General features: G+C 40.7%; 1 protein-coding gene across 1 annotated transcript; it reads right to left on the reverse strand.

The window, feature by feature from the left end:
• Positions 1-1873: 1873 nt before the first annotated feature.
• Positions 1874-5917, reverse strand: LOC127115656 (uncharacterized). The gene is made up of 2 exons (XM_051047140.1): positions 5588-5917; positions 1874-3523 (listed from the first exon to the last, which is right to left on the reverse strand). Exon 2 carries the CDS (start codon positions 3516-3518, stop codon positions 2016-2018), a length of 1503 nt encoding a protein of 500 aa, XP_050903097.1. The 5' UTR covers positions 3519-3523; positions 5588-5917; the 3' UTR covers positions 1874-2015.
• Between the last annotated feature and the right edge of the window lie 19675 nt (positions 5918-25592).

Here is a 25592-nt window from a genome sequence, read left to right on the forward strand (position 1 = left end):
TCTTCTGAACGAGACTTCGCGATCATGTCATCCACATAAACCTCAATCTCTTTGTGCATCATGTCGTGAAAGAGCGTTGTCATGGCTCGCTGGTAAGTAGCACCTGCGTTCTTCAACCCAAACGGCATCACTTGATAAAAGAATGTTCCCCATGGTGTTATGAAGGTAGTTTTTTCCATGTCTTCGGGAGCCATTTTGATCTGGTTATACCCGGAGAATCCGTCCATGAAGGAGAATATGTCAAACTTTGCTGTATTGTCTACCAACATGTCAATGTGAGGCAGGGGGAAATCATCCTTTGGGCTTGCTCTATTTAAGTCACGATAGTCGACACACATTCGTACCTTCCCGTCCTTCTTAGGAACTGGCACAATATTTGCTATCCACTCTGGATACACTGAAGTGGCAAGAAAACCAGCATCTATTTGCTTCAGAACTTCTTCTTTAATTTTGACGGCCATATTTGGATGTGTTCTTCTTAATTTCTGTTTGACCGGTGGACATTCTGGCTTCAAAGGTAGCTTGTGCTCTACGATGTCAGTGTCGAGACCAGGCATATGTTGATAAGACCAAGCAAACACCTCTACATACTCTTTCAACAGGCTGATCAATTGCTCCTTGACCTGTGGGGATAACAATGCTCCAATTTTGACTTCTTTCACATTTTCTTCCGAACCCAAGTTGACTGTTTCCAAAGGCTCCTTGTATGGCTGAATAGTGTCTTCTTCATTTTCAAGCTGGCGGGCGACCTCTTCTGGAATCTCATCCCACTCTTCCTCTTCAGCTTCGAATACAGAATGTTCAAAGTTGGGAGAGGGCATGATGTCATTGTGTTCAACGGGTTTAAGTAACCTGTACAAACAATTGTTTTTAGAGGACTGACCATGACATGCAAAAATGTGTTCTTTTTAAGGTTTTTTTTTGTGTTACCATTTTCCGAAAAAGCTGAGAAGATAAAAGGACACAAGTGTATAGGAACACAAAAGATCTTTTTCATGGATAGTGCGTTTTTGACAAAAGTGCCCATTTTACAAAATTAATGCTTCGCGCTTTGGGCTAAAGCGGAAGATTTTTGAAAACTGAAAAGCTTAATTACTTTGATATGTGGACACAATGTGGAATGTCAACTGCGGTCCAGTTCTTCATAACTACTCCAGTCGCCATTCTGTCTTTCCCTCGAAGAGCTTTTATCTCTTTTTGTAATTCCGCAAACTGATCCTGGAATTCATCCATTCTATCATTGAGACCAGGATCCTCACTTGGGGTAGGGCCGTGATAGACAGGTTCTCCTAGGTGAGGAGTATATTGAACAACGGGAGGCACATTAGTGAAGACAGGAGCATTTGGTGGAACGAACTCTTGTTGATATCTATCTTGATTAAGATCCCTGGGTATTTCCCAAGGACGGGATGCTGTGATGGTAACAGAAGTGACTGGGACAGCGTTGATTTCTGAAGCGATGACTGTAGTGACGGGTGCTGCTGTTGTCTGATTCTGAATTTGAGGTTGATTCTGTGCCGAAGTCTGTCCTGAATTATGAACTTGAGCCCTAGCCTGGGCTTCCTCTGCTTGTAGACGGGCGGTTAACATTTGGTTGCGCATCTCTGCCGCCTGTGCTTACGCCTGGATCTGTGCATCTTGTGCTTCGGCAACCTGAGCTTGTGCTGTTTGAAGTTGAGCAGCTTGGGCTGCTTGGTTTGCTATCAATGTCTCGACCATAGCAGAAAGGCGGTCAACCTGAGCTTTCAATTCTCGGTTCTCGTTATCTGTTATCTCCATTCTTCTTTTGTAGTTGTCTCTTGTTTTGTAATTATGCGTCAGCTTGAAATGGATCTGCTGGCGGGAAGCAACTGTTAGAAGACTGGACCAAGACAGACAACCTGTATGCACGTGATGCATGGATATGCAAAATGAATGATTTTCCAAGGAACTCTAAGTGAAGGAAAAGATAGAATTGCAAACATTTTTGATAACAAAACAAAGTTATCAACCCAAAATACAACCAAGAAAACCATTTAAGGACATGTGTCATCAGGACGAGCATAAACAAGTAGGAGTTGTCCTTCAAGTCTCTCAATTCTTTCTTCATAGGCCTTCTGCATAAAAGCTTTCTCCTTCACCAAACTGTCTACAAGACCTTTCCATGCACCCGAGGACTGTGGAATCTGGGAGTAATCTGTTGTGCCTGAGGAAAATAAATCCTCTTGCACCCTTGGACGTTTACCTGCACGATCTTCTCCACTCTGCTCCTTTAACTGTCTCTGAAGTGATTCATTTTCCATTTCGAGCACCTGGGCCTTATCCTTCCAAGCGTCTCTCTCTTTCTTGACCCTCTCCAAGGTGGCTTGGAGTTCTTCTTTGTCATCTAGCGGAAGGTAGGGGGTCTTCAACGGAGCGGGTTTGATAGGATCATGATGTGGGTATGGCATTTTCAACTGTATAGCTCTGGCTCTGATCCACTGGAGGTACGACTCATAGGAGGTACAATCTTTCTTACCTAATTCAAGTCTCCCTTTGCGACAAACACGATGCCAAGCTCTTACTACTCTCTCTTTCATGGTAGGGTCCTCCTCGTTATCCCTCAAGAAAATACCTTCTAAAAGAATGTTAGGAGGCTTGTCTTTCATAGGGTAACCGAGTTGTCTCCTAGCAAGTACTGGATTATAAGAAATGATTCCCTTTGTGCCCATGAGGGGCACATTGGGGAACTCCCCGCAACTATCAATGATCTTCACATCGTCTAAAACTCTACTATACCATGCAATATCTGACTGGGTAAGAGACATAATCCTCTGTGACCACTGAAGTCCTGACTTGCGATCCCAAAAAGTAGCTGACTTAGAAAGATGAGAGACAAACCATTTGTAGAGTAACGGTATACAGCAGACTATGGTTCCTCCTCCTTTCAAAGTACGGTAATGGATGGAATGATAGGTGTCTCCGAGCAAAGTTGGAACAGGATTACCACTTAGGAAGATGCGTATAGCATATGAATCCACAAAACCTTCAATATTAGGAAATAGTAACAAACCGTAGATCAACAAGGCGAACAGATGCTCCACAATAATATCACAACCTTGACTGGCAAAATAAGAAACCTTCCCCATTAAGAACTTGGCAGTGAAACCTGGAAGTCCTCCTTTGGTGGTGAAGTTATTCTTGAATTCTGACTTCTTCATGTACAACACTTTTGCAAGAGAACTGTGCTCGGGTAACTTTTCTGAACCAGAGAAAGGTATTGTATCAGCAACTGGGATGTGAAGCAACTGGGCATACTCTTCCAATGTAGGCATGAGTTGATAGTCTGGGAATGTGAAACAGTGATAGACTGGATCATAGAACTGTACTAATGTCTGCAATAACCCTTCTTCCATCCTAAGTGTCAATAAAGATATAAGTGCCCCATATCTGTCTCTGAAACCAATAGGATCTGCGATCGAAGAAACCAGTTTCTTTAGTTCATCTATCTTTGGATTGATGAGATTGTACTTTTTCACACTTCTCTGTCCAAAATCCATGTTTCCTGCAATATTTGCAATCCTCACTTTAAGTTCCTTGGAAAAAGGTTGAAATGATGGGAATGAATGCATGTCATGCATGAATGCAACAAACACAAACATGGTCAAACAATACAAGGCTCAAAGTTCATCACCAGCATGGAGTTTAGGACAAAGCCCCAAGATAAGTTCTAAGGTTCACCTGCCAAACGGGTTCTAAAAGTTCCCAAGGTTATGGATCCTTCTTCGGATAATACCGGGTTAAGCAACTGCTCGCTTTCCAATATTATTCTCAAAAGAATCTCGCTTGAGTGTGATATCGCGTATCAACCAAACCAGACTTTTGGTCCGAAGTGGTCACCGCATCACATCCTAAGTAAGGCCAAGATGGGGTAAAGGTAAACTAAGGTCCTTGGCTTGACGGGCCCGTCGAAAGCAACAATGCCTCACAAATGACTTGTTTAGCACTATCACCCTCAAAGAGGCCTCCACCAAGCGGACAAAGGCTCAAGTCAACTCGGTAAAGATTGTCTCCTATCAAGTCAACCTGAATTATCATCCATCCTATCTCAAATGTGCCCCAAATCCGGGTATAGGATTTATCACAAGTATCCCCCAAAACCCAAAATAACAAACATTACAAACAATACAATTTAGCAAATATTCACAAAGCAAACATATAAACAAGCAAAGATAGGCTAAACCCTCAAATAAGTTTAATCATATGTTTCCCCAGCAGAGTCGCCATTCTGTCGCGGCGGGATTTTTCACGAGATTAAGTATTGATTGAACTTAACCCGTTTGAAAAATATTTTAAATGCAAGAGTCGCCACCGTCTTTTATTTTATCCAAAAAGAGGAAGGGAAAAATAACGATAAATCCCTTTAGAGTTATGGGTTCGGGGGTTGGTTATGCAAAGGGAAGGTATTAGCACTCTCTACATCTGCGGTACTCCACAGGAACCTTTTTGCTTATGTTTATGTGAATGCTTTGCTTTTTTTGCTTTGATCGTTTGATTGGGGAGATGAGAAAAGAACTTGATTTTATTGCTTTTTGGACTCGATAAAGTCGTAGACTTCATGCCTACGTATCTCCAAGGCGCAATGGAGAAATCAGAATCCACGTAGTTCTCCCAAAAGAAAAGGGGAAAGTCTGTTTTGTTGATTTTAGATTGGCGTGTCTTGCCATCTCTTGCTCGACCTAGGCGGGAGGCTTCGAGACTGACACGTCCTTTTGAAAATGTTTTTAAACTGAAAAGCCAAAGCTGGCAAAAGATTTGAATGAGCCTAAACCCTGAAACAATACATAAATGGGCTCATTATAATGAAGCCCAAGAGTAAGCTTGTGAGTGTGTGAAAAGGGTTTCTTAAACGGCGACCGTTGGAATCGCATCGGGTTTCTCTTTTTTGGATTTTTCGATTTTTTAACATAAAACGTGAACAATACGATTAAACACACAATACAGAACATAAAAAATGTGAGAAAATAAATTATTACAACACAGTTAGCTATGAATAGTTAGTATTACGAATAGTTAGTGGAGTTAATCGAGCTGAAACTGAAACGAAACGGTTAGTAACAACATAAACAAATAAAAAAACAATATAAACATTTACTTTAGACAAAATAAACGTTTGATATAAATAAACATTTAATTAAAATAAACATTTAAACAAATAATTAATTTAACTAACATTTAAATAAAACATATATGCAAAATAATAATAAAAGATAAACAATATTTAGTAAACAAAAGTAATATATATATATATATATATATATATATATATATATATATATATATATATATATATATATATATATATATATATATATATATATATATATATATATATATATATATATATATATATATATATATTTTAGACAATAAATATATAGTAGACAAAAATAATATATATGTACATTTAGACAAATAATATATAATAGACAAAAATAATATATATATATATATATATATATATATATATATATATATATATATATATATATTTAGATAAATAATATATTAAAACACATGTCGGCAAGCCGGAAGTTTGCCGATTTCAGAGATAAGTGAAGAATATTACCTTGTGTGAAGAGGATGAACTTCTTATCGTCCAAATGATCGACCGAAAGCTGGAAACCGTCACCGTTGCAGTGCTGGCTGCCTTCGTGAGTACCTGACTTCAACGTCGCTTTTGATCGGTGAAACGACGCCGGAATGAAATGAACCTTGGATATTTGTGACCTGGACTCAACGAACTTCAAAGATATGAAATCGGTTTTGTGTTTCGGTGAATAATCGGGACGATTTTGGGTTACCGAAAATGAAGAACAAGTGAAATACGGTAATGCTTTTGGAAAAATATTTCTTTTCAATTCTCTGTTTCTCTCACCACACGTTTTTTCCTTACTGATCCCACTTCTTTCCTCCTTTTTTCTTTTTCTTACTAACCACATCTATATATATATATTTAGATTACTTAAACAATAAGAAACCTAAAAAATATCTAACATAAATTAATAATATATATTTAGATTACTTAAACAATAAGAAACCTAAAAAATATCTAACATAAATTAATAATATATATTTAGATTACTTAAACAATAAGAAACCTAAAAAATATCTAACATAAATTAATAATATATACTTAGATTACTTAAACAATAAGAAACCTAAAAAATATCTAACATAAATTAATAATATATATTTAGATTACTTAAACAATAAGAAACCTAAAAAATATCTAACATAAATTAATAATATAATTTATATATTATTATATAATAATAATAATAATAAACTAATATAATATTAATCCTAATTAAATAAACTAATTAACAACTAAACACAATTAATATTAAGCACAAATAATATTAAACGGCACACGATTAAAATACGATAAAATCGAGCGACACGAACGCGATAAAAATGATGACAATTTGCACAGCAAAACAGACAAATTGATAAAACCAATAAACCAGTAAACCGGTAAACCAGTAAAATCAACAACACGACTCAAACAGACTCGATTAAATCACACGGCACAACACGTAATTAAATAAACAACCCTAGGCAATAATAAAATCAACACGACATCACGAAAACGCTGACAAACACAATCACAAATAATCGGACAATACAAAAACTCTAATATATTCGAAATACAGTCAAAATACCGACAAACAAACAATTAAATAGATAAAAACGCACAAAACCTAATCGAAGCGATGCCACGCACAAAAGAGATAAGCGAGATAAATACGAGGCAACGATATCGGCCAGGTTTTGCTAAAACAACGAAATACAACACGGTAAGCAACGAAAACACACAAAACCTAATCAAACCAGTTGTCACGCGAAGTTTAAGAAATTGAGATGAATACGAGACAACGAGATTAATCAAGATATGGTCAACAAAACCAAAGTCAAATTTTGGGGTGCGACAGGACCTTTTTGGGAAAAGTGCTGTTGATTTGTGTTTGGTGCCCAACGTAAAGATCCCAGTTAAATTCAAAGTGCCTGACTTTGATAAGTACAAGGGAAATACATGTCCACTCAGCCATCTTGTGATTTATGCTTGCAAGATGTCGACCCAAACAGACAATGATCAACTGCTGATTCACTACTTTCAGGATAGCCTGACAGGTGCTCTGCTCCGTTTGTATATGTGGATGGAGAGTGCAAGCACCCGCACTTTCAATGATCTAGGCGAGACCTTTGTGACATAGTATAAATACAATGTGGATATGACTCCAGACAAAGATCAGCTGAGGGAGATGTCCCAGAAAGACAAGGAGACCTTCAAGGAATACACCCAGAGGTGGCGAGAATTGGCAGCTCAGATAGTGCCACCCTTGGAGGAGAAAGAGATGACAAAGATATTCCTGAAGACTTTGAGCTCTTTCTACTACGAGCGCATGATTGCTAGTTCTCCCTCTGACTTTACCGAAATGGTAAATATGAGGATGAGGCTAGAAGAGAGAGTCTGTGAAGGACGTCTGTCTCGTGATGATGGTTCCTCGACAAAGTATGGGGGATTTTCCAGGAAGAAGGAAGGGGAGACTCATGTTGTTTCTTCCCATGTCAAGAGAAGGCCCTCTTTGAAGAGGAGAGAAGTCAGACCGACTGTTAATCAACACCAGGTGGCTCATATAGCACCTGCTTTAAGAGAAGCTCAACAATCACAACAACAACATCATCAACAACAACAAGCTTACGAGCCTCACAATAATAACAACACCAACACCAGCAATTATGAGACGAAGAGGGTGACCTTTGACCCGATTCTTATGACGTATGTGTAGCACCTCAAATTTGCCCTCCCCATTCATGCATTCATTTCATTTTTTTAGGTCATTTATCATTCCATATTGCATTGCACCATGGCAGTCAGAATTGGCATCAAGAGAATCCTTTGTACAAAAGAGCAAGTTTTTCCTTGAGATGAAGGCCACATGATTATTCTAAAGAGTTTATATGAGCTAGGGTTCATTTGGAAGCAACTTTACCAAGTGGTAGAGGCCCAAATTCATCAGTGCATTTCAAGGTCATCTAAGGACCGTAAAAGTCAACTGTGCAGTCAACTGAGGGCTTTGAGGTGGGGAAATGAGTTTCAATATCTCAATCATGTTCAAAAGAGGTTCATTTGTCATTTCAAACAATTATCTTGAAGATCTTGAAGTCAGAGCAAAAGTTTCCAAAAATGGAAAGTGACCTGTAATTCAAAGTTTCCAAAAATGGCAAGTTTTTAGACCACATTCAACTTGATTTTCTAACATCAAAGAAGCCTCAAATGGATTTTTGGTGAACATGAGAGTTGAATATCTTTCTCTCCTCTTTTCAAAAAGTCCTATTTCATGATCATCTGATAAAGGGTTGAGAAGTTATGGCCAAAGGATCACAATGTGTACATGGAAGTTCAACATGGCATAACTTTTGATTCAAAACTCCAATTTGGTCCACTCTTTTTGCAAAATGCTTGTCATGACCAATACTTTCCAAATCAACCATTGCATTGCATGAAAAGAGCTCACATGATCAAATGTCCATTCAAGTGCATTTTGGAGGGGAAATGGAGAATTCAAAACTGGTGAATCATACAAGCCTAATTCCAATTCCATCATGTTCATGAGCTGATTTTAAGTGGAATTGAACCTTAACATGGCACTGTTCACGTGCATACCATCACATGCTAAGCACACTTGTGTATTTTGCATTCCACCTCATTTCTCCTTAATTTTCAATTAACCAAGGCAAATTGAGATTAGCATGGTGATTAACACATGATATAAAAGCCTAATCATAACTCAATTGGCTCAGAATCACATTTCCAAATCTCAAATTCAAGTTTCCCTCTCAATTTTCTCTCTCATCAAAACTGAAAATTCTTCACACAAACACAAGATTTCTTTGTAGATTCATGATCATGGAAGAGTTCTGAGCAAGATTCAACGTATGGTTTGAAGAATTGAGTGAGATTTGAGCTGGTTCATGAACATTCATACATTGATGGAAGATTCAAATTGAGCTGGATTCAAGGTGTTACAAGTGCCAATTCTTGCATCAAACTTCATAACAAGGTTGAGGAAGAAGATCTGGAAGTGGTGAGGCCTTGGATACACGAGATCAACACACTGCTCTTCAAACAGGTTGGAATTCGATCATCTCTTTTCATCGTTTTCTTGCCATGATCTTGTAGAGCTTGCTTTGCTGAGAATTCTGATATAATAAGATCTTGATTTGGATGAGAAACGAGTGAGATACGGGGAGTCAAAGTTTCAATGTTCATAATGTTTTCGCTCGACCGGTTAATCCATGCGTTTTTAGGCTTAATGAATATGATATTTGTGATCCTCATTGCGAGACGGTTCCAGCCATTAATAGTTTGTTAATTTCTGGAAATTTTCTCCTTGGAACGCCACCTGTGCCACCGTAGAAGACGGTAGAAAACACCGTCCTCCGCCGTGTGTAACTATTCCACTTCGCTAGGGTTTCGCCTGCTTCAAAACGCGGCAATTTGGAGTGAGCGCGCTTTGAACCTTAGATGCGCGCGTTCGAACCTGGGCGGATGCGTTTTTAATATTCCATTTGTTCTCTCCTGATGAAACGCTGCGTATTGGAATGCACTATGAACCTACCAAACCTTGGTTCGATTCCTTCCGCTGGCATTTTGTTGATTTCCAATTGTTTTCCATGAAGCTCCTTTGACCTCACTCACCCCAGTTCGATATTGGGCATTGTGATTTGAGAATTCCATTTTGTTTGAGCGCGCTCATGACCTTGTTTACCTGTGTTCGAATCCCTGCTTGATACATATTGCCATTTTCATTTTCACATATCATTTTCCATTTTATTCCATATTATTTCCTTTTATTTCATCAAATTGCAAAAATCATAAAAAATAGAAAAATAATCCAATTTGATCCAAACGTTTTTCCACATTCTTGTTTTGATGTCTATTATTTTTTAGCATAAATTTCAGGAATTGCTTGTGGCTGGATTTTTAATGGTGATTTGTTGATTGCACATGATGCCATAGTGATATGTTGCATTCATTTGCTTGTGAAATGCTCATAGTTTATCCAATTGCCTTGAAATTTGACATGCTTATTCATAACATGTAACATGATTTTTTGGCTTTTGTTTGGCATTTTTATCATTTGATACCACTGTTTTAGACCCATGAACATATGTTGTGACATTTGGTGTAACATTTTGTGCATTGTACTTGTGCATTTTCATTGATATACCTTTTGTTTGCTTCTGGACCTAATTTTTTGTATGATGCTTTTCCATAACATGTTGAGCTTGTATAAAAAATTTCATGATCATTGGATGCTTTTCTGTTTTAATGTGGATTTTCTATCCTTGATGTCCAATTTTGATCACATTGTTTGTCTTTGATGTATCTTGTTCATTTGATGGCTTTTCCTTTTGAATTGGCTTTGGTCCTTTTGAGGACTCTTTCTTATTTGATAGAATGTGCCTCATGTGAAATATTGACTTCTGTTTTGGTCATTTGACTTGTCTTTGACCCTAGTCTTTGTACTAGTGGTTTGTACTCACCAATTGTGTTTGTGTTTCAGGTATTTACCACCAATGGTTGGTTTGCTCATTATTTGAGATGCAAGTGTCTTTGATTACTAACTATTGTTGTGTTGTAGGTCCATTGATGTGATGAACTCACTTGAGTGCTTGCATTTGAGATTTACATTGTGTATAATTGTTGGATGATTCCATTGTGTTGTCTGTTTGGTTTTCTGAATACAATATTGACTGTTTGGCTTTTGTATAGGTACATTAGTCGCTTTTAGCTCTTGCTTGAGCTTTGCTTTGGTTTGTGGTTGGTACACCACTTAGGTAACCACTCTTTTTCTCCATGTAGTCTGGAAGCCCTGTCGCTTTTTTGGCAGGCGTTTGGCTGAAGTCCTCCTAAAGAGGCAATGATTGTGCTTGTTTATATTTGTGCCAAAGACCTCCTTGTCGAGGCATGTTACTTGTTAAGTCCTCCTAAGCGAAGAGGCAATTGACAGATAGAAGGGATTAGAAATCAATCCCCTGTTAGTCGTTGAGTCGTTCATTATGCTCGCACTACGTGTTGATGCTCTTGAACCTAACCCAAGATCCTTGTATAGAGTCAGTCAAGTGGAACAGGGTCCCTCTTTCTGGATCCCCACACCTTCTTTGATTCAAGCTCACCCAGGCCAGGGTTAAGAGCATGAGGTCTTATCCTCATTTCCTTTCATCAGCTTCACCCTAACTCTCAATGTTAGTGGTTAAGAGCTTCAGAACACCCCTACAGTTTTGGCTTGTTTGTCGAGGTTGATATGACCCCTTGACTAAAGCCCAACTCTTGTCTGAGCCTCTTGTTTGCATATAGAGTGTGATGCTTGATTGCTTGTTTTCTTACTTGTGAATTTGTCGTGTGTTTGCATTTCATGCATGTTGGTTTATTTGCTGTTTAGATTAACTTGCTTCCTGTGCGAGTTAGGTTCTGATTAGAGACCTCAACTTAGGGATCGTTTGCATGACAACTTTTAGGCTCGAGTCGTAGTCTCCCTATTAGTCTGTTATCTCCCTGGTCTCTGGTTAGGAGAGGGTTTCTCCCCTGTTAAGGGGAACTACGTCGCCCTGATTCTCATACCAGACGAGATACGTAGGCAGGAGATTAAGCGAGATCTCTCCGGGCGCCCTTTTTCTTTTTTCACCCTTTTGTTTTTGTTGTGTGGGTGTGCACCCTTTTCTGTTTTGTTTCCTGTTTGTTTGAGGAGTTAGATGTAAGACCGTTGATTGACTATCTGTTTCGTGTATTGTTTTGTGGAGTTAGATGTAAGACCATTGATTGGCATTCCATTTCCAGTTTTTGTTGTTCTCTTATGAGACTTGCTGATTGTATCCCCATAGGATTGCTAGACTTCGTATAGTCTCTCGTTTGCATGTCAATTAAGGTAGCACGGTTCCTTCGTCTAGGACTTCCTTTCTTGCGTGAGCATTCCTAAAACACAAACAAACTTTATCTTCTCTTAAGGACACGTTAACTCCTTCTACTACAGGTGAGTAAGTCTCCAAAGGTCGAGCATCCGGTAGATTGCGTAGTAATGCCGTTCATCTAAAAAACATAAAACAAACAGAAATAGCTTAGCCGAACTACGACAACTCTGATTCTCATGTTCAGATGAGATACGTAGGCACGAGACGCGATGTCTTACCGAGTTGGACTGACGACTAATGTAATCCTTGCTGGTTTTCACCCTCGTTGCGATTCTTTTCTCTCGCCCTCGTTGCGATCGAGACCTTCCTTTTCTCTTGCCCTCGTTGCAATCGAGACCCTTTTTTCCCTTTTCGTGTGTGTTTGGAGTCGGATGTAAGTCCATTCATTGGCATTCTGTTTCCTGTTTGTGTTTGTTTGTTCGGAGTTGGATGTAAGTCCATTCATTGGCATTTTGTTTCCTGTTTGCGTTTATTTGTTTGGAGTTGGATGTAAGTCCATTTAATGGCATTCCGTTTCCTATTGTGTGTTTCTTTCGACGTCTCAGCGTCCCATTTCGGTGTTTTGTTTCGGCGTGCGTTAGCCGAGCTACAAGTGCTCTGATTCTTACTCTGGTTAGAGAAGATACGTATGCACAGGATGCGATGTCCTAGCGAGCACGTTTCCCATTTCCCCGAACTACGTTGACTCTGATGTTTGTTTCTGACAAACTACGTAAGCCTAGGATGCGACATCCTGCCGAGTCCCTTTAATCCGTCTTCTTTCGCCTGTGTTTCATTCCAGTTGGTGCAGTCTTTGAGCAGTTTATCAGCAACCTTTTCCTATTCTTTTGAGCGTGGATCCCGTCGAGTACGACGGACATGAGGGGTGCTAATACCTTCCCCTTGCGTAACCGACTCCCGTACCTTGCAATCTCTGGTCGTAAGACCATTCCTTTCCCTTTTTCAGGTTTACTTCGAGCGTTTCCTTTCCCTCCTTTGGGATAAATAACGCACGGTGGCGGCTCTGTGTTTTTCCCGCCTGTTGTTTGTCGCGTTGCGACAGTTGGCGACTCTGCTGGGGAGAATCAAGCTTGTTGACCTCTTGCTGGTCCATCTTCCCTAAGCGAGTCAATCCTAGCGCTCTCTAGGATAGTTTTGGTTGCTTCTACTGCCCTATTTATTGCATTTGTGATTATTATACTGTGACTGTATATATTTACATATATGTTTGCATGCATCATATTATCACTGTGCTGGATTCTGGACAGGTTTGGTTCCTCTGATTTGGGGTGGGAGTCACAAGAGGTAAAAGGCCCAATACACAGGCTATGAGTGAACTTTAGGACACCTAGGAATATAGTGATTCATGGGAAGCGGGTGGTATGGCGCCACTTAGCGGAACATTGTATCACGAGCAGTTCAGATCCTGATGGGGTATTATCGTTGCATACACCTGGTGTGCATATGATGATATTCTTGAAAGGATTGTTTATCCTGCGTTTCTCTTGACCTTACCCTGGCCTAGATTACACCCGTAAGTGGGGAGGGAATGACCATTTACAGATACTGATGGTGACTTGTTTTGTTGGTGACTCTTTGATGATGACTTTGGTCCAGTTCGTGATCCGGGTTCTGTTTATAAGTCGGATCTATGGATATTTATGTCCGACACGCCGGAGTGCTGTCCGTGGTATTTATCAGCGGGTTCCGTTTATTTCGGATCCCCGGGCTGGATTCGAGGGTACTTGTTCAGAGGATCTTGTTGTTATCCGGTCAGTGATTTACCTGTGATGATGGTGATATATCCTCCGTTGCATTTATTTCGGAACCCCGAGTTGGACTTATGGTTACCTAGTCCCTCCTATGGTTGTGGTCAGTTCTAAGACCGGAATCCAGTATCGCTGATGTTCAGATGACTTGGAGGATGGCACTGTGACTTGCATTCATGCATCTGCATCATTCCCATTTCGCATTCATCTGCATCTAACTCATGTCTATCCATACTCAGGATACATTCTCGATTGAGATTCTGGTTGAGAGACATCATGATGTCAGAATGTTATTGTCAAATTATTATCCGTCTCGATGAAGCCAGAATCAAAAGACAGAGTGTTCCTCATACGGATAGACATTACATTCATGCGTGAGTCATAATAACCTGTCTCCTGTTTTGCAGGTGTCAGTTTCTAACATGTTTGATTGACCTAGGAATCATTGCTCGCACACACCGAGTCATTCCTCTGCACATAGCTCGTCCGCTCAGATATCCTACCAGACGCAACAAATCCATAATGATGAGTGCGTTGATCAACGCCATGCAAGGGTTCTCCCTGGGGGCAGCAAGCGATCGCCGAAAAGGTGGATAAGGCCGAGGCTTTAGCCAGGGCAAAAGGAAAACAGGCGGTGAAAGAGGATAGTTTTGGGATTGGTTATCAGTCGGGCCAAGGCTCGTCTAGACAAAACTGAGGACGTCGTCGATCGTTCATGTTCACTAGTGCTGGAATGCTGGATCAAAATCGCGTCTGTGCGGTGGGTGAAGAGATTGACAGTGATTGCGAGCTCGAATCATGGATAAAACCGTGCGCACCAGGGATGGAGATCCAAAACTGGAAGGCCTAAAAGATCATCACTGTCACTCTACGTGAAGAGTAATATATCTGTTTTTCAATTCTGTTTGCATGAAAGCCATACGTTTTGCCCGAAACGTAATGGTCCATTGTAAGGGCCACCTCATGTGTTTCATTTTGCAACATTTTGCATCAGTAATAAATGGATGTTTTTCACATTAAAAGCGGTGTTCCCTATTTTTCATTTATTTTTACAGTTTAAAAATAATAAAAATGGCAATGTTTGTTTTCATTTTTCTTCCTTTTGATTGGTCTCGTCTCGACTCAAAAGCAACGCATGAATCAATATTCATGCAGATGCGATCATTCTCCGGATCTCATTGATAACAATTATGTTACACCCCTATATGACTTCGACAAATTGATCTATCATGCCGAAGAAAGAAGGCGAAGAAGTTTGTGAACTGCCGGAAGAATTAGCCAGGTTGTTGAGTCCAGAGGAGAAGGTGATTCAGCCGTACGAGGAGCGAGTTGAGATTTGTTAACCTGGGTACCGAGGAGGTCAAAAAGGAAGTGAAAATTGGGGCCGCTTTGGAGGTAAGTGTCAAGAGCCGAAGAAGGGTAGAAAGGTGAGGATGTGTGTGGACTACCGGGATTTGAACAAAGCTAGCCCGAAAGATGATTTCCCATTACCTCACATCGATGTGTTGGTGGATAATACAGCTCAATTCTCGGTGTTTTCCTTCATGGATGACTTTTCTGGCTATAATCAGATTAAAATGTCGCCAAATGATATGGAGAAAACAACGTTCATCACACCATGGGGCACTCTTTGTTATAAGGTGATGCCATTCGGTCTCAAGAACGTCGGTGCCACGTATCAAAGAGCTATGGTGACTTTGTTTCATGATATGATTCATCATGAAATCGAATGCTATGTTGATGACATGATAGCAAAGTCCCAAAGAGGGACACTTGGCAGACTTGGCCAAATTGTTTGACCGGTTGAGACAGTTCAAATGGAGGTTCAATCCGAATAGGTGCACTTTTGGAGTGCGGTCCGGTAAGTTGCTGGGATTTATTGTAAGCGAAAGAGGAATCGAGGTCAATCCTTCTAAAGTAAAAAGCAATACAAGAAGCGCCTGAACCGAGAACAGAAAAAGAGGTTCGTGGTTTCTTAGGTAGATTGAACTACATTTCATGGTTCATATCTCATCTAACAGCCACGTGTGAACCCATATTCATATTGTTAAGAAAAGATCAAACGGTCAGGTAGAATGATGATTGCCAAGCGACATTGGAAAAAATAAAAGAATATTTGCAGGAGCCTCCGATTCTGATGCCTCCTGTGGAGGGACGACCGTTAATTCTGTACTTGACAGTCCTCAAGGGGTCTATGGGGTGTGTACTAGAGCAGCATGACGAGTCTGGTCGAAAAGAGCATGCAAATGACTACCTTAGCAAAAAGTTTACCGACTGTGAAACAAGATATTCACTACTCGAGAAAACTTGTTGTGCTTTGGTATGGGATGCTCGCCGACTGAGACACTATATGTTGGTTCATACCACTTTATTGATTTCCAAGATGGATCCGATCAACTATATATTTGAGAAGCCAACATTGACCAGACGGGTTGCGAGATGGCAAATGATTTTGACTGAATACGATATCCAGTACACCTCTCAAAAAGCAATAAATGGGAGTGTATTGTCTGATTACCTCGCCCAGCAACCCATTGAGGATTATCAACCGATGAAGTTTGAGTTCCCTGATGAGGACATCATGTTTCCCAAATCGAAAGATTGTGAGGAACCGATCCCGAAGGAGGGGCCTGACCCTGAATCCGAATGGATTCTGATGTTTGATGGGGCCGTTAATGTGAATGGTCGTGACCTATAAGGATTGGCACGAGATGTTGCCGTTGCATTGCACGGGTATCGAACCTCGGTGCGTGCATCTACTGGGGTAACGCCTTTCTCGCTTGTGTATGGGATGGAAGCCGTGCTACCGGTTGAGGTTCAGATTCCGTCATTGAGAGTCCTGATGGACGTGGAATTGGAAGAAGCTGAATGGGTAAGGACTCGGTACGAAGAGTTGAGCCTGATTGAGGAAAAGAGGATGGCGGCCATTTGCCATGGGCAGTTGTACCAGCAGCGAATGAAGCGTGCTTTGACCGAAAGGTGCGACCTCGTGTGTATCACGTGGGAGACATGGTATTGAAAAGGATCCTTCCTCCTCAGAACGATCGTCGGGGCAAGTGGACACCCAATTATGATGGTCCATTCGTGGTCAAGAAGGTTTTCTCTAGAGGAGCCTTGTTGTTAACGACCATGGATGGCAAGGATTCCCCATCCCCTGTGAATGCGGACGCAGTTAAAAAATACTTCGTATAAGAGACACGCTGGACTAAAAGAATAAAATAGTCTAGGCAAAAATGGGCATCCCGGCGAACAAAAAAAATGAAAAAAGGTTCGGGCAAAAATTAGGGATAAAAAGAGAAAAATTGTACACCCGGCAAGTCGAAAACCCCACAAGGGCGGCTTGGGCAAAAAAGGGTATCCCGGTGGACTGAAAACCCGAAAGGGCGGTCCAGGCAAAAGAGGGATTGAAACGAACAACTGCGTCTAGCATGATCGTTTGTACTTTGGTTATGACACCTGGATAATCCCCGGCAGAGATCGGTTGGAAGCGTCTTGTTCAGAAGGCAGAAAGTGTGGAGAGTCTTGAGGACATATGGGGTGTAACCGAGTTGGAACTCGATGAGATCACGGGTTCACATTGCCATTAGGATAGATTTTCCTTTTGTGCGCAATTACCTCTTTTCAGGGATTGCTTCCTGTGCTGCTCAATTGCGAGCCACCTTTTTCAATCAATAAATGCATATTCAGTCAAATAATTTTGTTTTTTGTTTTCATTACCGTTTTGATTGCAAAAACATCCATTTATTTTGATAAGAATCTTTGCATTTTGAGACATAGGGGTCCCTTCCGATGCATGTTTATAAGGTTGAAAACGTGAAATCTTATTCGGAAGTCTGAGTGACCTAAGTGTTGAAATTTTGGCACGCCTGGGGCATGTTTTATCTAACGATCTCTTTTGCAGGTGCTGTTGGTTATTTTCACTCACTTGCAGGTTGTGATATGAAGCTTTTTGGCAAAAGAATCCTTTGAAGTCCAATCAGGGATGAGGAATAGAAGAACGGTGAAAAGACGGTGAAAGAATGGCAACGATCCTAGAGGGTAATCAGGAAGACTCTTCAAAGTCTGAGAATTAGAGAGTTGGCCTGGATCTGAGGAGATCGATTGTCTCGAAGTAGAGAAAAGCCGAGGATACAAGGTGATGAATCAGAAGAGACCGGATGAGTCTGGGAGCTCTCAAAAATGAAAAATTGACACTGTGATTAGATGGTGAATGCCAGTGTTCGACAAGTCGACAGGTGTTCCATGTCAAAATTTCGTACTTCCCCAGCGGTTTGAGATTGTTATCTCCCCAGCGGGTTCGAGATCGGTGTTTCCTCAGCAGCCCGGACTGAAGTTTGCTGTTACCCCTAGCAGGGTTGAGAGTGTTATTTCCCTAGCAAGTCTGAAGGTTGTTGTTTCCCCAATGGAGGTATGCGTTGGTTGTTTTCCCCAGTGAAATCCCCAAGCAGATAGGGTTCAGTGGAGGTCGTCCCCAGTGAGGGTTATCCTTTCCCCAGCAGCGGTGCTATTCCCCAGCAGAGTGGAGATTGGAGTGATAGTGAGTTCCTCAGCAGAGTGGCTCGTGTCGTCCCCGGAGGGGGATATTTTTTATGCATTCATCATTTAGAGAAGCATAGCATATTGCATCATTAATTGCGTAGCATTTCCATGGTTATGGAGCATTACGCTGTAAAATTCATGCATCAGCATTGTAAGCATAAGCTAGTCCCAAGTCGTGGTTACCGTTCAAGGATTGGTTTAGCTGGTAGGTGAAGATGTTACTCTGAGGAGTTTAGCATCACGACGTTGGGTCATCTAGGTCGATTTCAGAATTTGTTTCTCCAGCATGGTTGAGAGGTTGGTGTTTTCCCAACAAGCGACTCCCTAGTTGAGTTGGTTTCTCTGCCGTTCCGAGAATGTCAAATCAGTAAGTTTCCCCAGCAGTGCTACTCCCCACAGAGTTGGGAGATCAAATCAGGAATTGTGTGCTCAGCAAAGTGATCATTTGCTTTCCCAGCAGAATTTTTCCTCCCCTTGCATCTTGCAGATTGGATTATATCCCCAGCAGAGGCAGATCATTTTTCAACATCCGTATGGCACATTTGCAGCGGTTGCTCTTGGCAGCATTCAGGATCGATAATCCCCAGAGAGATTTATTTCCTCACCCGTCCGTGAAAGGAAAGCTTGACTCCCCAGTCCCCGGCAAGTGTCTGCCTTGTTTTGACATATGTAGATGTCATCCTTGCGATACCGGTAAGTGTCGTGTTGATCCCCGTAAGGTCTGTTTCTTTGGTGTCGGTAAACATCATCTTTCGATGTCGATAAATATTGATCGTCTTGTTTGGTGTCGGTAAACATCATCTTTCGATGTCGGTAAACATCGGTCGTCTTGTTTGGTGTCGGTAAACATCATCTTTCGATGTCGGTAAACATCGAGTTTTTTCCCAGTCATTGGTAAATGTCTGGTCATGGTTCCTTTCTTCCCAGTCATCGGTAGATATCTGGTCGTGGTTTCTTTCTTCCCAGTCATCGGTAAATGTCTGGTCGTGTATCCTTTCTTCCCAGACATCGGTAAATGTCTGGTCGTGGTTCCTTTCTTCCCAATCATCGGTAAATGTCTGGTCGTGGTTTCTTTCTTCCCAGTCATCGGTAAATGTCTGGTCGTGGTTTCTTTCTTCCCAGTCATCGGTAAATGTTTGGTCGTGGTTTCTTTCTTCCCAGTCATCGGTAAATGTATGGTCGTGGTTTCTTTCTTCCCAGTCATCGGTAAATGTCTGGTCGTGGTTCCTTTATTCCCAGTCATCGGTAGACGTCTGGTCGTGGTTTCTTTCTTCCCAGTGATCGATACATGTCTGGTCGTGGTTCCTTTCTTCCCAGTCATCGATAAATGTCTGGTCATGTATCCTTCCTTCCCAGTCATCGGTAAATGTCTGGTCGTGTATCCTTTCTTCCCAGTCATCGGTAAATGTCTGGTCGTGTATCCTTTCTTCCCAGTCATCGGAAAATATCTGGTCGTGTATCCTTTATTTGATAAATATCAATTCCTCAGCAGAGTCGTCGGTAAACGTCTGGGCTTGTTCCAGTTGTAAACATCTTTTTCCTCCTCAGTGGAAGCCGCCATTGGTAAATGGCCTCGCTTTCCTTGATATCAGTGAATATCAAGTCTTGTGTTGAAGCCGCCATCGGTAAATGGCCTCGCTTTCCTTGATATCAGTGAATATCAAGTCTCGTGTGGAAGCCGCCATCGGTAAATGGCCTTGCTTTCCTTGATATCAGTGAATATCAAGTCTTGTGTTGAAGCCGCCATCGGTGAATGGCCTCGCTTTCCTTGATATCAGTGAATATCAAGTCTTGTGTTGAAGCCGCCATCGGTAAATGGCCTCGCTTTCCTTGATATCAGTGAATATCAAGTCTTGTGTTGAAGCCGCAATCGGTAAATGGCCTCGCTTTCCTTGATATCAGTGAATATCAATTCTTGTGTTGAAGCCGCCATCGGTAAATGGCCTCGCTTTCCTTGATATCAGTGAATATCAAGTCTTGTTTTGAAGCCGCCATCGGTAAATGGCCTCGCTTTCTTTGATATCAGTGAATATCAAGTCTTGTGTTGAAGCCGCCATCGGTAAATGGCCTCGCTTTCCTTGATATCAGTGAATATCAAGTCTTGTGTTGAAGCCGCCATTGGTAAATGGCCTCGCTTTCCTTGATATCAGTGAATATCAAGTCTTACTTTGAAGCCGCCATCGGTAAATGGCCTCGCTTTCCTTGATATCAGTGAATATCAAGTCTTGCTTTGAAGCCGCCATCGGTAAATGGCCTCGCTTTCCTTGATATCAGTGAATATCAAGTCTTGTGTTGAAGCCGCCATCGGTAAATGGCCTCGCTTTCCTTGATATCAGTGAATATCAAGTCTTGTGTTGAAGCCGCCATCGGTAAATGGCCTCGCTTTCCTTGATATCAGTGAATATCAAGTCTTGTTTTGAAGCCTCCATCGGTAAATGGCCTCGTTTTCCTTGATATCAGTGAATATCAAGTCTTTTTTTAAAGTCGCCATCGGTAAATGGCCTCGCTTTCCTTCACTTCGTCGCTTGCGGAGTGCAAATTTCATGGTTCTTTTGGTATTCAATCCATGTTTACCTTGAAAGTCTGATAGCCGCTGCTTTCATCCGTTCAGGTTCTCAGTTGATTGAGTAGGGGCAGCTGTAGCCCCTCAAATTTTCCGTCCCCATTCATGCATTCATTTCATTTTTTAGGTCATTTATCATTCCATATTGCATTGCACCATGGCAGTCAAAATTGGCATCAAGAGAATCCTTTGTACAAAAGAGAAAGTTTTTCCTTGAGATGAAGGCCACATGATTATTCTAAAGAGTTTATATGAGCTAGGGTTCATTTGGAAGCAACTTTACCAAGTGGTAGAGGCCCAAATTCATCAGTGCATTTCCAGGTCATCTAAGGACCGTAAAAGTCAACTGTGCAGTCAACTGAGGGCTTTGAGGTGGGGAAATGAGTTTCAACATCTCAATCATGTTCAAAAGAGGTTTATTTGTCATTTCAAACAATTATCTTGAAGATCTTGAAGTCAGAGCAAAAGTTTCTAAAAATGGAAAGTGACCTGTAATTCAAAGTTTCCAAAAATGGCAAGTTTTTAGACCACATTCAACTTGACTTTCCAACATCAAAGAAGCTTCAAATGGATTTTTGGTGAATATGAGAGTTGAAGATCTTTCTCTCCTCTTTTCAAAAAGTCCTATTTCATGATCATCTGATAAAGGGTTGAGAAGTTATGGCCAAAGGATCACAATGTGTACATGGAAGTTCAACATGGCATAACTTTTGATTCAAAACTCCAATTTGGTCCACTCTTTTTGCAAAATGCTTGTCATGACCAATACTTTCCAAATCAACCATTGCATTGCATGAAAAGAGCTCACATGATCAAATGTCCATTCAAGTGCATTTTGGAGGGAAAATAGAGAATTCAAAATTGGTGAATCATACAAGCCTAATTCCAATTCCATCATGTTCATGAGCTGATTTTAAGTGGAATTGAACCTTAACATGGCACAGTTCACGTGCATACCATCACATGCTAAGCACACTTGTGTATTTTGCATTCCACCTCATTTCTCCTTAATTTTCAATTAACCAAGGCAAATTGAGATTAGAATGGTGATTAACACATGATATAAAAGCCTAATCATAACTCAATTGGCTCAGAATCACATTTCCAAATCTCAAATTCAAGTTTCCCTCTCAATTTTCTCTCTCATCAAAACTGAAAATTCTTCACACAAACATAAGATTTCTTTGTAGATTCATGATCATGGAAGAGTTCTGAGCAAGATTCAACGTATGGTTTGAAGAATTGAGTGAGATTTGAGCTGGTTCATGAACATTCATACATTGATGGAAGATTCAAATTGAGTTGGATTCAAGGTGTTACAAGTGCCAATTCTTGCATCAAACTTCATAACAAGGTTGAGGAAGAAGATCTGGAAGTGGTGAGGCCTTGAATACACGAGATCAACACACTGCTCTTCAAACAGGTTGGAATTCGATCATCTCTTTTCTTCGTTTTCTTGCGATGATCTTGTAGAGCTTGCTTTGCTGAGAATTCTGATATAATTAGATCTTGATTTGGATGAGAAACGAGTGAGATACGGGGAGTTAAAGTTTCAATGTTCATAATGTTTTCGCTCGATCCGGTTAATCCATGCGTTTTTAGGCTTAATGAATATGATATCTGTGATCCTCATTGCGAGACGGTTCCAGCCATATATAGTTTGTTAATTTCTGGAAAATTTCTCCTTGGAACGCCACCTGTGCCACCAGAGAAGACGATGGAAAACACCGTCCTCCGCCGTCTGTAACTATTCCACTTCGCTAGGGTTTCGCCTGCTTCAAAACGCGGCGTTTTGGAGTGAGCGTGCTTTGAACCTTAGATGCGCGCGTTCGAACCTGGGCGGATGCGTTTTTAATATTCCATTTGTTCTCTCCTAATGAAACGCTGTGTATTGGAACGCGCTATGAACCTACCAAACCTTGGTTCGATTCCTTGCGTTGACATTTTGTTGATTTCCAATTGTTTTCCTTGAAGCTCCTTTGACCTCACTAACCTCAGTTCGATACTTGGCATTGTGATTTGAGAATTCCATTTTGTTTAAGCGCGCTCATGACCTTGTTTACCTGTGTTCGAATCCCTGCTTGATACATATTGCCATTTTCATTTTCACATATCATTTTCCATTTTATTCCATATTATTTCCTTTTATTTCATCAAATTGCAAAAATGATAAAAAATAGAAAAATAATCCAATTTGATCCAAACGTTTTTCCACATTCTTGTTTTGATGTCTATTATTTTTTAGCATTAATTTCAGGAATTGCTTGTGGCTGGATTTTTAATGGTGATTTGTTGATTGCACATGATGCCATAGTGATATGTTGCATTCATTTCTTGTGAAATGCTCATGGTTTATCCAATTGCCTTGAAATTTGACATGCTTATTCATAACATGTAACATGATTTTTTGGCTTTTGTTTGGCATTTTTATCATTTGATACCACTGTTTTAGACCCATGAACATATGTTGTGACATTTGGTGTAACATTTTGTGCATTGTACTTGTGCATTTTCATTCATATACCTTTTGTTTGCTTCTGGACCTAATTTTTTGTATGATGCTTTTCCATAACATGTTGAGCTTGTATAAAAAATTTCATGATCATTGGATGCTTTTCTGTTTTAATGTGGATTTTCTATCCTTGATGTCCAATTTTGATCACATTGTTTGTCTTTGATGTATCTTGTTCATTTGATGGCTTTTCCTTTTGAATTGGCTTTGGTCCTTTTGAGGACTCTTTCTTATTTGATAGAATGTGCCTCATGTGAAATATTGACTTCTGTTTTGGTCATTTGACTTGTCTTTGACCCTAGTCTTTGTACTAGTGGTTTGTAATCACCAATTGTGTTTGTGTTTCAGGTATTTACCACCAATGGTTGGTTTGCTCATTATTTGAGATGCAAGTTGCTTTGATTACTAACTATTGTTGTGTTGTTGGTCAATTGATGTGATGAACTCACTTGTGTGCTTGCATTTGAGACTTACATTGTGTATAATTGTTGGATGATTCCACTGTGTTATCTGTTTGGTTTTCTGAATACAATATTGATTGTTTGGCTTTTGTACAGGTACATTAGTCGCTTTTAGCTCTTGCTTGAGCTTTTTTTTGGTTTGTGGTTGGTACACCACTTAGGTAACCACTCTTTTTCTCCATGTAGTCTGGAAGCCCTGTCGCTTTTTTGGCAGGCGTTTGGCTGAAGTCCTCCTTAAGAGGCAATGATTGTGCTTGTTTATATTTGTGCCAAAGACCTCCTTTTCGAGGCATGTTACTTGTTAAGTCCTCCTAAGCGAAGAGGCAATTGACAGATAGAAGGGATTAGCAATCAATCCCCTGTTAGTCGTTGAGTCGTTCATTATGCTCGCACTACGTGCTGATGCTCTTGAACCTAACCCAAGATCCTTGTATAGAGTCAGTCATGTGGAACAGGGTCCCTCTTTCTGGATCCCCACACCTTCTTTGAATCAAGCTCACCCAGACCAGGGTTAAGAGCATGAGGTCTTATCCTCATTTCCTTTCATCAGCTTCACCCTAACTCTCAATGTTAGTGGTTAAGAGCTTCAGAACACCCCTACAGTTTTGGCTTGTTTGTCGAGGTTGAAATGACCCCTTGACTAAAGCCCAACTCTTGTCTGAGCCTCTTGTTTGCATATAGAGTGTGATGCTTGATTGCTTGTTTGCTTACTTGTGAATCTATCATGTGTTTGCTTTTCATGCATGTTGGTTTATTTGTTGTTTAGATTGACTTGCTTCCTGTGCGAGTTAGGTTCTGATTAGAGACCTCAACTTAGGGATCGTTTGCATGACAACTTTTAGGCTCGAGTCGTAGTCTCCCTATTAGTCTGTTATCACCCTGGTCTCTGGTTAGGAGAGGGTTTCTCCCCTGTTAAGGGGAACTACGTCGCCCTGATTCTCATACCAGATGAGATACGTAGGCAGGAGATTGAGCGAGATCTCTCCGGGCGCCCTTTTTCTTTTTTCACCCTTTTGTTTTTGTTGTGTGGGTGTGCACCCTTTTCTGTTCTGTTTCCTGTTTGTTTGAGGAGTTAGATGTAAGACCATTGATTAGCTATTTGTTTCCTGTTTTGTTTTGTGGAGTTAGATGTAAGACCATTGATTGGCATTCCATTTCCAGCTTTTGTTGTTCTCTTATGAGACTTGCTGATTGTATCCCCATAGGATTGCTAGACTTCGTATAGTCTCTCGTTTGCATGTCAATTAAGGTAGCACGGTTCCTTCGTCTAGGACTTCCTTTCTTGCGTGAGCATTCCTAAAACACAAACAAACTTTATCTTCTCTTAAGGACACGTTAACTCATTCTACTACAGGTGAGTAAGTCTCCAAAGGTCGAGCATCCGGTAGATTGCGTAGTAACGTCGTTCATCTAAAAAACATAAAACAAATAGAAATAGCTTAGCCGAACTACGGCAACTCTGATTCTCATGTTCAGATGAGATACATAGGCACGAGACGCGATGTCTTGCCGAGTTTGACTGACGACTAATGTAATCCTTGCTGGTTTTCGCCCTCGTTGCGATTCTTTTCTCTCGCCCTCGTTGCTATCGAGACCTTCCTTTTCTCTTGCCCTCGTTGCAATCGAGACCCTTTTTTCCCTTTTCGTGTGTCTTTGGAGTCGGATGTAAGTCCGTTCATTAGCATTCTGTTTCCTGTTTGTGTTTATTTGTTCGGAGTTGGATGTAAGTCCATTCATTGGCATTCTGTTTCCTGTTTGCGTTTGTTTGTTCG

The sequence above is a fragment of the Lathyrus oleraceus genome, chromosome 1 (assembly GCF_024323335.1).
Source record: "Lathyrus oleraceus cultivar Zhongwan6 chromosome 1, CAAS_Psat_ZW6_1.0, whole genome shotgun sequence".
Taxonomy (NCBI): Eukaryota; Viridiplantae; Streptophyta; class Magnoliopsida; order Fabales; family Fabaceae; genus Lathyrus; species Lathyrus oleraceus.

Excerpts from the sequence above, each read along its gene's own strand:
- LOC127115656 (XM_051047140.1), bottom strand. The coding sequence starts at position 3,518 with ATGGATTTTGGACAGAGAAGTGTGAAAAAGTACAATCTCATCAATCCA.